We start from the raw sequence: 15162 nt of genomic DNA on the forward strand, positions 1-15162 counted from the left end.
GATTATGCCGGATAGGCTAAAGGCGACAGTGATTATGAGAAATGAGTAAAGTAGTGGAATGAAGAAACTGGGAGGAAACGGGAGAACCCCCAGAAATCCCCACACACAGTATTTGTCCTCCACAGAGCTCACTTGACGCAAGCTGAGGTCGAACTAAGGACCCCAGGCACCAGAGGTGAGCGCTGTCTCTTTGAGCCACCGCGAGTTGCGCTTCAGAGGGTGGTTTCTTACCAGGTGTAAAATCGCATTTCAATTGCATTAGGTATGTTCAGAGCAAATAAATTAAAGTGTCATTTGTAAAATAACTTACAAATTCTTGGATTCGATTTTCAAAATTCTCTTACTCCACTTCTTTAGTTTACGAGGAAAATGTTGTTATAGTATTGCTGTAGCCAGTAGCGTAGCCAGGATGTGTGTTTGGGGGGGGGGAGGCAAGTGCTGTTATAGGTACATATAAAAAAATTACAAACAAAAAAATATATAAACATAAAAATATATGTAAAAATCACAAACATCAAAGTACCAAAGTACATTGTCGGAAATATTGCAGCCAGTGGCGTAGGGAAGGGGGGCCGGCCCCTCCGGTCCCCCTTCCCTACGCCACTGGCTGTAGCTATCCAGCGAAGGAAGTAAATGGATAGAAAATAACTTGGTAATGTCACTACTAAATCATGTAATAAGGAGGAGGATTTTAGATTTCTAGGCTTGCGGCATCTAAGGCCATTTAGCCCGTCACGTTTGAGAGATGACGTCCCTTGGCGAGCACACTATTCGGGGAAAGGGATGGAAGACAGGATTGGGGAAGAAAGGAAGCGGCCTGGGATCTATAAAATAGGTACCATCCCGGCATTTGCCTGGTGTGAATAAGGAAAACCCACGAAAATCTTATTCAGGATGGCTGGCCTGAAAAAGCTGTTTACACTTTTTCGACCGTGTCCCTACCGGGAATCGAACCCGGGACCGTTCGCACCGATGAAATCAGGTAATGAATGTACTCGAATTATTATATTGGAAAAGCCATGGCATGAGAATTACTATGTTTTGGTTTTAACTTATAAGTTATCGTTATTAGAATATGCATTTCAATAACACTTGTCTATTAAAAGCATGAAGGTTTATGGTGTTCTCAGTTTCTTCAATGTAACTGATATCTCTCACTTTTTTCTTCTGGCTAGAAGATTGCACACATCGTAAAACAAGAAATATTGGAGGTAAGGGGGGAAAGGGATAGAGTAGTAAATATGGCCCTTCTTTCCGTAGGATGACCATTTGTCATGTCATACATTTCCGTTTTATGGACGCTTCATCGTCATCTCGTTTCAGTGCATTATTTTTATCCGCTACCATGGTTTTTTTGGGAGGAAAATGTGAAAAGGGGGAAGGACTGGGTTATTTTCGTTGCATGTTCTACAGATTGATACGTAGTGCATTCGTACAGATCGATACTAGTGCCATATCTTTGTTATTCCTCAAAAAATATATTTTGGAATACTTTATACAGGGTGGACCATTTACCGTGACATTCCTTGTAGCTTTTAAACTAATAAGCTAAAAATCTGAAGTTTTGCACCATGGAAATATTGATAGAAGGATATTGTTTGACATACTGTGCAATATTACCATATTAACAGTGTTACCAACTCAGGTACTGCGTCAAGTTATTACTCATCTCAAATCTATGCTCCTAAACTAAAACTTACAGTGCCACAATTATTCAGTGTTGCAAACTACGAACGCTGCGGTATCTCAAACATCCAATTTGAAGAATTCTATAGCAGTAATAACGCAACTGAAATCGACGATGCAATTCACATCCAAAGTACCGTCGCGTCAAATACTATGATCGTAATGTGACGTATTTCGAATAAATATGAATAAAGTTACAACGGATTGAAAACTCTACCTATTTTCAAAAGTCTTTATTTTAGAAAAATGCTTAAATAAGCATCACATTCAATGATTTTGAATGGATTTAAGGATCGTAATACCGTTTAGAACAATTTAGTATCTCAAAAGCGTTCTGGAGTTATGAAATGTCTATGTAAAGTTGGCAATGTTCTTAAAATTCCCTCTTTGCGCGAAATTTTGAAAATACTTGGATCAGTACCATAACTTGAAACAAAACATAATAAAAACAAAAAGAAAAAAATGCCCTTTTACAGAAATTAATAGGTTATACAATAGTTCGATTATGCAATTTTTTTCTTACTCGTAAAAGACGTGCCCCTTCACTAAAGTAATGTGTAATGTGGTAATTTGCTAAATAAGTTTAATCTAGGTTATGGTCAGTTTACAATCATTTTGGCATATAGGACTTACGGTGTATCTGATAACGGTTGATATCATACGTATTCTCAACTTCCAATGTTACGTTATATGATAATGTTTGTGTGCTGCATGGCATTTACAGCAAATCTTCTAAGTATATGTATTATGCAATGCGGATTAAATTTCAATGGAGAACAAATAAATATGAGTTCACTATTATTGCGTGGGATTCGGTCTAGTGTTGTCTTCAAGTTGTCACGGAGTATAAACTATGCACAGACATTACCTGCAAAATAAACATAAAGTATTGAAATGAAATAATAAAATAGCATATTATATATTCCCCTTTTCTACTAAGTGAAGAATAAATAAATAATCGTAGTATAGGAAGATAAAAATAAGGTGAAATGATAGCAATAATAAATCAGAATTATGAAATACGAATAATTAATAACAAGCAATAAGTAAAGGTACCTAATAATTATTTAGAACTATATCTACAGTTGTCAGCAGTTATTAACGAAAGATTATTTTTATCTATTTTATTCTTAATAATCACAGTACTACATTAGCTGTTATTCTATCTAAATATCAAGCAGTTCATACAAGCCAGCTCTGAACTCGTAACTAAACCTAAGATACTATCCTCTATAACTAACTCTTCAATAAGCGTAAGTCAAGAAATAGATATACTTACCTAGAAGTGGACTCCTGCCTCATCCTGTGGAAAAGTAGAATCTAGTGATCTGTGGCTGAAGGGAAGAAAAGAGTATAAATCTATTAATTATCATGTGTAGATAATGTGTATAATTATGTCTGATCCAAAAATTCTGTTGTCGACTATTTATCTGAGATTCAGTACATGTTAGAATCAAAATGTTTTGTAATCTTTTGTTATGTATATGTGGTATCTCATTTCCGTCTCTTTCTATTGTCAATTCTCTGGAAAATTTCTTTGACTGTTCTTGAACCTGATTTGTCAAATGGATCTGTACTTTTGTGTGCGTGTTCATTCTACATTCTATTCTAGGTAGCTACTCAGACTGTATGTTGCCTATCGGCAAGACATGTTGTTGCGTTACGGCGATGCATCGGCACTAACAGATTCAATCGTTGCGTGTATACAATTCCGGTACTTACCTTTGTATGTTGTACCCTTCAGCAAATTATTGAGTTAGTCATGGTACATTCATCAGATAGAAGATGTTGCATATGTACGAATGTTGGTCAGCGCGTTGATTTTTTTTAGGGTGACTCATCGGAAATGAGACCTCATGCACCAATGGTGCGCGCGGTAGTCACTAAATCATAGAAGGGGAACTAGCAATTAGTAGGTCTTTTTCCTATAAAACTGAATAGTTCATATGCACGCCTTTAGTGCGTATAGTCTGGGATTGTTTGCTGAAGTTGAACGTCTCTTTTCAGCTAAACGCTATATGAAACGGGGTGAACGTCAGGGACGTAAATAAAAGCCCCACAGACCCTGCATTGTGGGAGTGCCTCAAACCATCAGGGGGCACCCAAATCGTGAAGTGGGACGTAGAGAAGGGGCTGCATTCCATGCTATCTGCGGGGAGGATCCCAAACCTTTAGTTACGCCACTGGTGAACGTATATTTTGAGGTGGAATCTGATCCATGATAATTTGTTCAAATTTTAGTCATCATCCACCGGGAATGGGACCCGTAACACATGCACCAAAGACACACGCACTAGCTACTAGACTAGTGGGCAGAGCGTAGTGTGGGAGATGCAGAATTTTGGTGTTGGCTTAGCGTTTTTGTGGCAATTCGGGTGTATTCGAATTAAGAGCTAGCTAACTCCGGTCCAGAAATTAAGAAATAATAGCGATGAATCTCAATATGTTAACAGAAAAAAATAAAATAATGTAAGCATACATCAAGTGGTATTAAATTCCAAAGTTGTAAATAAGTACACTAAAAGAAGTGTTTTAATTTTTTTCCCGTCATAATAATTTCAATATGACCGTCGCAAACGAACAATGCTTCGAAATTCTACTGTGACTTCCTCTCCTTGATATGAGTGACTCTTTGTGTGTGTATGATTGAGTATGTGCGAGAAGGAGCATGTCCGTCCCATTTCGTTCCGGTTGAGGCGTTAGTAGAACCACATGGCCTAAGATTCTCCCTATTTCCCCTTCTTCCGCGGTTCATTTAGCGAACTAAACGCATTATTTTATTTCAGTCACGAAAAATGTGTAATTACATTGTACGAATAGCATGCTTTTAAAGAGCTGTTGTGTAAAGCAGGCAGTCGCTAGAAAAAGCCAGGCTTGAACACGTGAACAGAAAGTAGCATCAAGCATCGTGACTTACACTATGTTGCCAAATTTCTCATAGACATTAATCAGGGTTCCGGACTTCAAATTAAAATAACCTTTTTTTGTTCGATTGTTCGTCATTGGTATAAAAAATAAATGTGAATTTTTCTTAATTATTTTCTTCGTATTGGGAAAGCACGTGACTTTGTGAATAGAATACAGAGCCGCCCCCAAGCTACAATAAAATTTCAGTTTTTACCACTGAGGGTTTTTGTTTATGTTTACAAGAACTGCCACTGTGTAATGAAATTCATGTTTGCAAAACAAGACACATTTCAATAAGCTTGAAGAAACCTATAAATACAAATAATTAAAATACCCTTTCAATTTCAAAGATATGTAAAGAATTCTTTATCAATCAGTGTGCTAAGTAAACAAGGTAACTGGAGCATTTATTAAATTTTCTTCTTGTTTCTACTTGTAATATTCTTTCTAAACATTTTTTAATTTTGTTTTGCTAGGTGTTTGTGACTGGCAGTGCAGAGAACCCTGACACAGCTGCCCTTTTGGCAGAAGTCAACTCCAGGCTGCTTCCTGGGCGAACAGTGGCCGTGGTCGATCAGCGGGAGGACAGCTTCATCTACCGCAGGTGTCAAATTATCCGTAAGATGAAACCTGTCCAGGGCAAAGCAGCTGCATACGTTTGCAAAGACAATACGTGCTCTTTGCCAGTGACAACGGCGGCCGATCTAGCAGATCTTCTGGACAACAGGGATTAAGGGACTTTGTTGTTATTATTAGTATCATTATTCTCCAGGAAAGAACAACAAAAGCAGCAAATCCGTAAACAACAGATGCACTGTCGTCACTGGAGATGCCGCTGAAAATTTAGTCGTAGAAGACTGCGTTTTCTTTTTGTTACGTTGGAGTAATATTGCTGTGTAGATTTTTTAATAAGCTATGTAGATAACCAAAATTAAATTATCCTAAAACTTTCTTAGAGAGGTTCATTTTGGAAATATGTATTTCCGTGAGGTAATAATACTGGATTTTTAAGAAATATATTTTAAGAGCAGTTATTGTAGTGCTTGGTTCAATCATTTTTTTTTTTAAATACTAGGATTATTAGTATTTTGATCGATCTGTGTGGATGAAGTAAAAGATCTACTGTTAAGCTGACGACAAATGTTTGGCCTTTGTAGTAAGGAGAGCTTGAAACCCAAGTATATAATTCGTACGTATTACTATCACATTTGGAGATAACAGACAATCATAACCCACATGTGTTAAATGATTTATGCCAAAAAGTATGGAATAATGTTAATGAAATTGCACTTCTTTGTATTTTGTTCTTGAATTTACATTTACTCGTACTTTTGACAGCAAAGAATAATTTTATTCCCACTCCCATCAGGTTCCTTGTTTGTAATTTGGAAACAAACTGATCGCTCTGAGTACAGTTTTTGGTAGTCGCTGTATCAAAGAAAAAAATATTCACATGATTCTATTCGTTTCAAATAGACAAAAAAGTGGTAACAGTAGGTGGTGACCTAAAACTTCTAAACGGATAACGGGATACCTAGGAATAATAGAAGATAGAAAACATGAAAGAACCGTGTTTTCCCACATCAAAAATGATTTAAAAGGAATAGTTCCCAACTACTACTAATTACGCTGGGTTTTAAATGTCAAAACATAGTTCATTTCACTGAGAACTGTATAAATCGCCTGTTTGTCTAGGTGTTTGTGAATGCCTGTTTATTTCATTTCATTTATTATTTATCCCAGTGAAACAAAAATTATTTCAACATTGAAATACGGAAATCAAGTATTTTGTGTAATGGTTTAACGAGGTCCGCGTACCACAAGTGAACTTCGAGGTCTATGCGTGTGTTCCTCTTAAATTGAACATTAGTCCCAAATGTGCAGAAAAAATCAAAAATTGAATTGCTTATCACACAATAATTGAAAATTTGTGAGTTCGGAAATTAGATAAGCAAGCGTCTTTCATTCGGAAATTAAATAAATAAGCGTCTTTCATTCGGAAATTAGATAAATAAGCGTCTTTCATTTGGAAATTAGATAAACAAGCGTCTTTCATTTTCTCTTTCAGATCTGACATTTTATGAAATTCCAAATTTACTCGATTACATATTCTTGATATTCTTCAGTTATTAGAAGAAACTAATATGTATTTTATTCTATTAATTCTAATCTAAAATTAAGGAAATATTAATTAATAATATAGTTTTACTTTAAAAATATAAATACATTGGTACTTGAAAATAATTTTTAAACAATGAGAAATTAGCCTTCAGAGGGGAAAGAGTATTGTATTCCTAAAACATTATGACTAATAAAAATGGTTCTCACTTGAAAATAGCTTGAAGCGTTGTTTTAAATAATTGGAATCTCAATCTAACTTACATTGATATCGTATGAAAAGTGGAAAAACTTGTTGGCCTATTGCTGTTGCCAAGGATTTAGTTCGCAAGTAACGCAGTGATCCGGCCTTGCTACTACAATTTTAGAGGAACGGTGCCGTGTTCAGATTGTAACAAACGTAAATACGACGTTTGTCAGAAAAGATCAGAACTGAGCTCGTAACAATTTTTCCAGCATTTTTAGTAATGGTTCTAGGTCTTGTCAAAGTAGGACTCTCGGCTAACTGTGCACAACTGCAACCATTTCTGGAAGCAAATAGAAAAGCTTCATTCGGAATGCTCCTCAGCACGTCTGTTTCATCCGTTTGGATTACTGCAATATTTTGATGACACTTTCTCTTAAGCAGCATTTTTACACGAAGAAATGGAATAAAATTACATGGCGACAGGTTTGGATAATTACGGGAGATGTTGTATAGCAAGAATACAATGTTTGATCAGATATTCTTGGATTGATACATCAGTATGAGGTCTTGTAACTAAATGCGCCAACAAACCAAACAGTGGGCTACTAAGCACAGCCCTGCCATTTATATGGCAACTCTTCCAAGGCCTTGTCTATTCAAGATGTATATGAGGTGACTGAATAAAATCCACAGGTAGTTTCTGCATTACAGGTAGAATTAAATAATTAATTCTGAGACTTTTCTGACGAAGGTTGTAGAAATGTCAGGAAAGATCAAAGAATATAATTTAAAGTAAGTCGTCATATATAGTATTTATTTATCATATCTATTTGCGATATACATTGTGATAAGTACGATATATGTAAATGTATTTTCTAGATGTCTATATACAATTTAAAAAGAAAAAGAAATGTATGAGTATTCCTAAATGGGAGCGACTGCGTTGATGAATAGAATATTAATCAACCGTGTAACATGTTCGTGAGCTAACTCTATGTCCATCAGAACAAATTAAATGAGTAACACATTTGTTGCTACTACTGAAAATGTCCATACTTCTTTGTTTGCTGTACCTATATGATTCCAAATTAGTACCTGGTGATACTATTTAGAGCTGGCTCTATTTTTATTATTTAACCATATATATTGGAAGTCCGGTAATTTAAAACTAGACGGTATATTTATATAGCGATGAAAGGTCCTTCCTCTTTCTCTTCTAGAAGAATCTGTCTGTAAAGACCAAAATGATCGTCGACTTCAGCCTATTAATATTAAGTTAGTAGTATTTGTCATTATTGACAAAGGAGAAGCAAATGTAATGAATTATGAAATATAAACAATTAATAATGCTTACGAAATAAATGTACTGTAGGTGTATATATATTATGTACGTAAGTGTTTTATCGAACTGATATTTTGGAAACTTATGTTTAGTGGAATTGAACAGACGATTCGGTCCATATAAACAACACATCGTGCCTCAGCTCATGAATTGTGAAACTATATTGAATTACAATAATAAAGGTCAACTAATAATATTATTGGTCTGTAAATAGTTCATTTACCGTATTGTAAATGAGAACAGAACTGTTGTTAATGTTTTGATGTATGTGTGCGTCTGATGTATCTATTCTCCATATACTGTATACAATATATTATATATATAATATTATAAATACAAAATCTGTATGTTTGTCCTCTGTATTTTTGATGGAACTGTATTGTTATCAGACGGAAAGGTGAGGGAGTTAAGCCTAATAATGAAAAAAATTGTTGTTACTGTTGAATAATGTCTCTCAAAGCGAGGCCGATATTGACAATACTGCTAGTGCTTTTAGATTGTGCTAATAGTTGTAGTTATTGGCATTATTATACGTTTAGTGTGTTAGTAAAATGATCACTGAAAATGATGTAAGTGATCCTTTAAACGATCTATAGAACAAATTATTGTTATGATGCAACCAGTTGAAGTTATCGTAATTAAATTTCGATATTTAAAATTTATTGTTTAACCAAAACACTGGAATATACGATTTATTTCTAATTTATGTGATAATTATCAATCAAGTTGTAAAATAGAGTCTGGTTAAGCAGAAAAATGACTTCAGTATTACGTTTAATTTTATCCGAATGGCTTACTCAACGGATGACCAAAGGCACGATATCTTTCTCCACAGCTGCTTCCACAAACGTAGGATATGGTTTTTCTTTGCGGGAGGACGCCGTCCCCCACCTCGAAAAAAATATGTACGGCGTCGCCCGTTTCTAAAAAAAATGCAATGAGCAAAGATAGGCAGGGAGAACGACGTGACGTCGTGCCGCTACCTATCGTCTTCCCACCTTTTCAAATCCACTTTTACCCCTGTGTAAAACTGCTGAATTTCTTCAGAAGCTCCTTGCATGCGCTGCTAAATTTAACAAATAGGATCAGCAAACGATTTGCTAGTATGTTGAGCTTTTTAACTTTTCTCTCACGACTGTGAACACAGATTTTATTTGTAAAAATTGTATCATTGAAACATTAAAAAATGTAATACTGTTTTGACTTTGAACTTAATTCAAGGGAAAATTCGTGATTCTGCTACACACACACACACACACACACACACACATATATATATATATATATATATATATATATATATATATATATATATATATATATATATATATATATATATATATATATTCTAATTACACATTAATAATATCTCTTTCACAAGTTTTGCAAAATATGAAAAATATCTAAAGCAAGCGAAAAGCATTTTACAAATATATTTCAAAATCTTCATTTGTATTTTAGTCACAGACCTATTTCTTTGTGTGTCGTATTTACGTACTAAAATGAAGTTCTTGTTCACAAAACTGCGTCATGATCATTTCTCACCGTTCTGAGAATTGCAAGTATTTTTGTTTATTTATTTTTTCTACCTCTACACCACATACTGGCTCCAAACACAAATTGTCTTATGATTGACACGGAAATAGACGTTTTGTATTATGCAGAAAACACATTGTGCATTCATATTTTGTATTATTGTGCATTCACAGTATTTGGCTTTAATTTCGTGTGTGTGTGTGTGTGTGTGTGGAATTAATACGATATGATGTAATTTTAGTTTTGTACAGGATAGCTATTAAATGGTTATAATCTGGTTCTAACTTTAAATGATTTTACAGAATATTGTTTACACTTAAAATTTAAGGGGTTTGTTAAATAATACTTGATTTACAAGGTGAACAACGTTTTGAATTTCGTTCGACTATATATGTATAAATTCCGAAACAACATACCGGATTTGTTAGGCATAAGCGTGTAGTTAATCATATAGATTCCAGATACAATAATTCAGTTGAAGATTAATTGAATTGGAAACATAATATATCTATCGTTTCTGCAGTGCATGCTTTTGTGTGAGGCTGTCTTTAAGATAAATCAGTTCTCAATAATATTAATAAACTACTGAATTGTAATTGTGGAAAGATAGAATGCTTCTGTCACATTGCTTTCATATAATCTTAATGCAAGTCACAGTAGGATAAAGATCATTTTATCATTGATAATAAATAAAAATCAGATCATTATTATCACAAACACGGACCGAGTAAACAGAAAATGGTATAACATAACGCAAATTAAATGGTAGTAAGTTTTATTTTTATTGCATGATACTTGAACTGTAACCATCAGGTAGACATAAACGAAAGCTGAATATTCTATTTTTCATAATTTTACTTTTATATATATATTCTTGTATTTAAATTGGCAAGTTACGTGCAATAATGCTAAGGACTGTCTTGTTGAATCTACATATATCATTTTCCATATTTACACAAGATATGTGACTATGTTGTTGAATTACGAGCATTAATGTATTAATTCACTTGAGCACTTAGTTTGATTTTGGTAACTTTATATTTCCCAATAAATTGGACTTTGTCAAGAACAAAGACAGTTTAGGGAATCTTATATATTGATAATTTAATTATTTTTGTGTGAAATCACTTTGCATTTGAGAGTGTCCAAATATTGTTAAGTTTGACTACTTTCTAATTAATATGTATATCTTATTCAGATGTTTATTAGTATTTTGTATTTGACTACAGATGAAAGGTGTACTTTTTCCCAAAATTTCTACACACGGGTGTGGTTAAATAGTTTTGTTTATATGAAAAATGCTTATATCAATAAATATGAAAACAAAGTTCGCCCTACCAAAGACAATTTCAGATATATATATATATATAGTCCTTTACCCTCTATTGTCTGTATATGCAAAATCCTGTTTCCGCATTATTTAATAAATATTTGTTGCGCCCAACCCTTCGGTTCTCTGTACCCTATAAGTTAAAATCGTGCCTAATTGAAAGCTGTAATTTCTTACTTGTCCTAATAATAAACAGGAAATCATGTTCATGATCAGCAGCATCATTATCCATTGTCATATAATTAAATCAAAACACCTATTGGCATGAAACAGGCAAGAGCGATACCCATTGGCTTGAGGCAGGCGTGTAACGATACTTATTGGCATGAGGCAGGCGGGTAGCGATACCTGTTGGTATGAGGCAGGTAACGATATCTTTGCGTGACTATATAATATTAGGAATTAGCGTTACTTACAGACTGAAATGTGTTAAAAAGTGAGAGTCGTTTAGGAATTACTAATATTTTATACCAGCGGTTTTAAAATTGTTCGTCGCTATGCCAAGGAAAGGAAAGAAAAAGTAAAACTTATAATGTAGCGCAATATCCACATTTTCAATACGTATTTATGTTTTAGAGAATAAACTAGAATATATCATTTTCTTTATGTGATGGCACTTTCTTTATAAAATTCCGAACTTAATTGACCTCAGATATACGAGTATACCTGTTAATTTTATAAATTTTGTATTGTTCAGTTTTTGTGGTGATTTTGTATTTTATGTAAAATAATACATGCTAGTAATTAAATTATTTTCTTGTGAGAATAGTATTCCATAGAACTGAATTACGGAATTTTTTAGTGTTGATTGTGTAAGATTTTATTAGTGGTGAATGAGAATTTTCTTTAAAAGTAATCCTGCCAACGTTAAAACGTAAGGCATAAAATATGATGTTCATCAGTTCATCCAACCGTTGGTCCAACCATGTTACTCTTTTCAGTTTATCATGTTTTATTTCATAATTCCTTTGAAAGTTTATACCGTTCTTTCGACCAACTCATTGTAAGATTTTATCAGGGTATAATATCGTCGCATAGAAAATGTGAGATGTGAAACACGGTGCAAAATTTGAGATAGGACTGTTCTATAAGCTCGTTTGGATATCGAAACTTGATCGATATATCGGAGTATCGAGTATCAAAACATCATATATATATATATAGTAAAATATTGAACATCGAAGTATCGGTGAGTTCTTAGGTGGATCAACAGATGAAACTGTACAATCTCATGTTGCATTATAAGGACAGGTTATTTTTTATAATTTAGGAAGTTGTGGCTCGAAGTATGGTGAGTAGATGGGATGCAAAATTTGCATAAAAGGACGAAGTGACCATAGAGAATTGAGCATCGAAGTGGTTTACTAGCGTCTCTGATATCAGAGTCAAGTGAATGAGTTGCTTACAACCAATGGTAAATGCAAAAATAAAATAAAACAAACACTGTTAACACATCAAAATATGATTAATAAAAAAAATGCTAGAGAAAAGAACTATTATTGGGCATTGTTTCAACGGCGTCGACATAGCTGGCTCACTTGACTATTACACACGCCACACACAGAGAATAACTTAATAGAATTCCTGGAACCTTGCCATGTTATTACGATGTAGCCACCAGATGGTAATAATTACCAGATAGCAATAGGTGCCGTTCTGTCACTTGTTTTGTATTCACGTTACTGACTAGTGAGAGGGTACATTTTATTTCAGCCGACTCACTTATTATACAGTTCATTTTAAATTATTTTTTAAGTGTAATATAACCACCACAACAGTTTTAATCACATCGCACACTACACTTGTGTAGCAATCAAATTGTGATAGTAAAATTTAAATAAATATAAATTTATATAATATTGTGAAGTTTTACAATAAAGTGTTTTCAAGTGAATTAATACATTGCACTTACAGTTGAATTGACGATAACACGTATTATTAATAATGATACTGTATTGTAGATAGTTGTGAATACGCTACTGCTACGCAACATCATTTTTATAGAATTGTAGTTGGAACGTCCATGTAAATTGTGCGTAGTGTGAAATAAAAAAAAAAAAATAGAAAAGTATATGTTGTACAAAATTGTACTAATAAATAAGAACTTGCTCGTCTTGACGTATGTATGTGTGCGTGTGTAATTGTGTGTGAACTTGTCTTGTACGAAGCGTATGATAAGTAAACAAGCTTGGAGCACGTACTCGGTTGTTCTTGTATGTGACTGCAACATAATACTCAAAACTTGTAAATATATAGATTTGCTTGTTACCTATTTGTGTTATTATTACTTAATCCCGTGTAACACCATGCTACTTTAAACAACTTTAAACAAAGGATGAACGCATTTGGGATGCATATGATACTACAATATTATTCAACTGAGGGTAGCAATTTATTGTTACGTCGGAAAATAATGCTACACAGCGTACATCTTTTTACAACTAATGTAAAAATTGCACTTTTAAAATTCTTAGTCTGGAAAAAAACTTAAAAAGGGATAGAACATACAACTTTCAATCGTACATATATACAGGTAGTGAACATTAAAATTGAAACACCTGGGCAAATAGCATAGGATGTTCGTGGGGGTTTACCAGAGACATCTGGTAGTTTATATCGTAATTTTGGGCTATGAGATGCGTGTGCGGGTCCTTGGTAGTCATTCCAGGAGAAGAGGTTCGTAGATAAACGTCAAATCGTGTGAGTAGAGCGGTATAATGGGAGACACATCGGACTTCAAAAGAGGGCAGATCGTAGGGAAGCGTCTAGCAAGTGCATCTGGTCCAAAACTGCAATACTTTGTGTCGTTTCACGAGCTACAGGACGAGCTCTATCAAGGGTGACATATGCATATGAACAGGAAGAAAGAACCACAACTAGGAAGGGCAACTGCAGGTGAAAACGGAAGTTGTCTGAAAGAGAGGTCAGGACATTGACTAGGATTATTGCACGAAAATTGGAAACCACCTCATCGGCAATCACCGCAGAAGTAAATACCACCTCCAGAGGCTGTGTGCACGAAACCCGTTTGTCGATAACTGCTTAAGGCCAACATCCATGGTAAGGTTGTTATACCGAAGCCTTTCATCAGTAGCACAAGTGCCGCAGAGGGAGTTTAGTGGTGTCACAAACTTAACACCTGGACGTTGGATGACCCAAAAGTGTCATATTCTTGGATGAGTCCAGCTACACTGTTTTTCAAACAACAGGGAAAGTGTTTGTCTGGAAAAGCACCTTGGAGGCATACAACGTAGATTGCTTGGTACCCACAGTCAAACTTGGAGGCGGATGCGTGATGGTTTGAGGCGCAATATCGTGGCAGACTTTGAGCTCACTAATTGTTCTAGAGGGTCGTGTCGCTGTCAAGAACTGTACGACCATTCTGGAGGACATTTACACCCTATGGTACGAACACACTTTCCGGACGATGATGCAGTGTTCCAGGACAGAGAGGTTCGATGAGCACGATTGAAAATTTGCCGTGTCCCGCTTAACCGCCAGGTCTCACATTATTAAACCTGTATGGGGTTTATTAGAGGATCGAATGAGGAAACGTTTCCCTCCATTATGTCCACGTGCTGAACTTGTCATTGCGCTTCAAGAGAAATGGCTGAAAATCTCTTGCAAACGGTGCAGGACCTCTATTAATCCTTCTCATATCGTGTTGCTGCTGTACTGGCCGCTAAAGGTGCCTTAACTCCTTATTAAATACTAAATATGATTTTCTGCCAGGTGTTCCTGTTGCAATGTCTACTTCCTGTAGATGAATGCATAAAACATAAGAGAAGTTGGTATAGTTGTTGTCGAAGCGCAATTGTACAACTATACAAGAAAATATTGATTTTTTCCACCAACATTTTCTGTTAAGTGAGGAAGTATAAGCGACATTTTGTGGCGTACAATTAAAACAAAATCCAGAAAACTGCTTGATGAATACTGTTTAGTCATTTAACCTCCCGAATCGACTTTCCTAAACTTCAAATCGCTTGTTTTCACACATTCTTCAATATTGTATCCAGCTTCAGTAACACCATTCAGAAAGTATTGGTAATTATT

At 34.8% G+C, this 15162-nt stretch overlaps 1 protein-coding gene across 4 annotated transcripts in view; it reads left to right on the top strand.

Annotated features, from left to right (window-relative positions):
- LOC145664880 (spermatogenesis-associated protein 20) overlaps positions 1 to 13374 on the top strand; it is a 336902-nt gene extending 323528 nt beyond the window's left edge. For all 4 annotated transcript variants that reach the window (XM_081731928.1, XM_081731930.1, XM_081731931.1 and 1 more), the window contains exon 12: positions 5070 to 13374. In XM_081731928.1, the coding sequence (XP_081588054.1) occupies positions 5070 to 5327 (258 nt within the window). In that variant the 3' untranslated portion in view covers positions 5328 to 13374. The remainder of the gene's footprint in view (positions 1 to 5069) is intronic.
- Positions 13375 to 15162: the final 1788 nt, after the last annotated feature.

The sequence above is a fragment of the Thermobia domestica genome, chromosome 11, assembly GCF_964235325.1.
Source record: "Thermobia domestica chromosome 11, izTheDome1.hap1.1, whole genome shotgun sequence".
NCBI lineage: Eukaryota > Metazoa > Arthropoda > Insecta > Zygentoma > Lepismatidae > Thermobia > Thermobia domestica.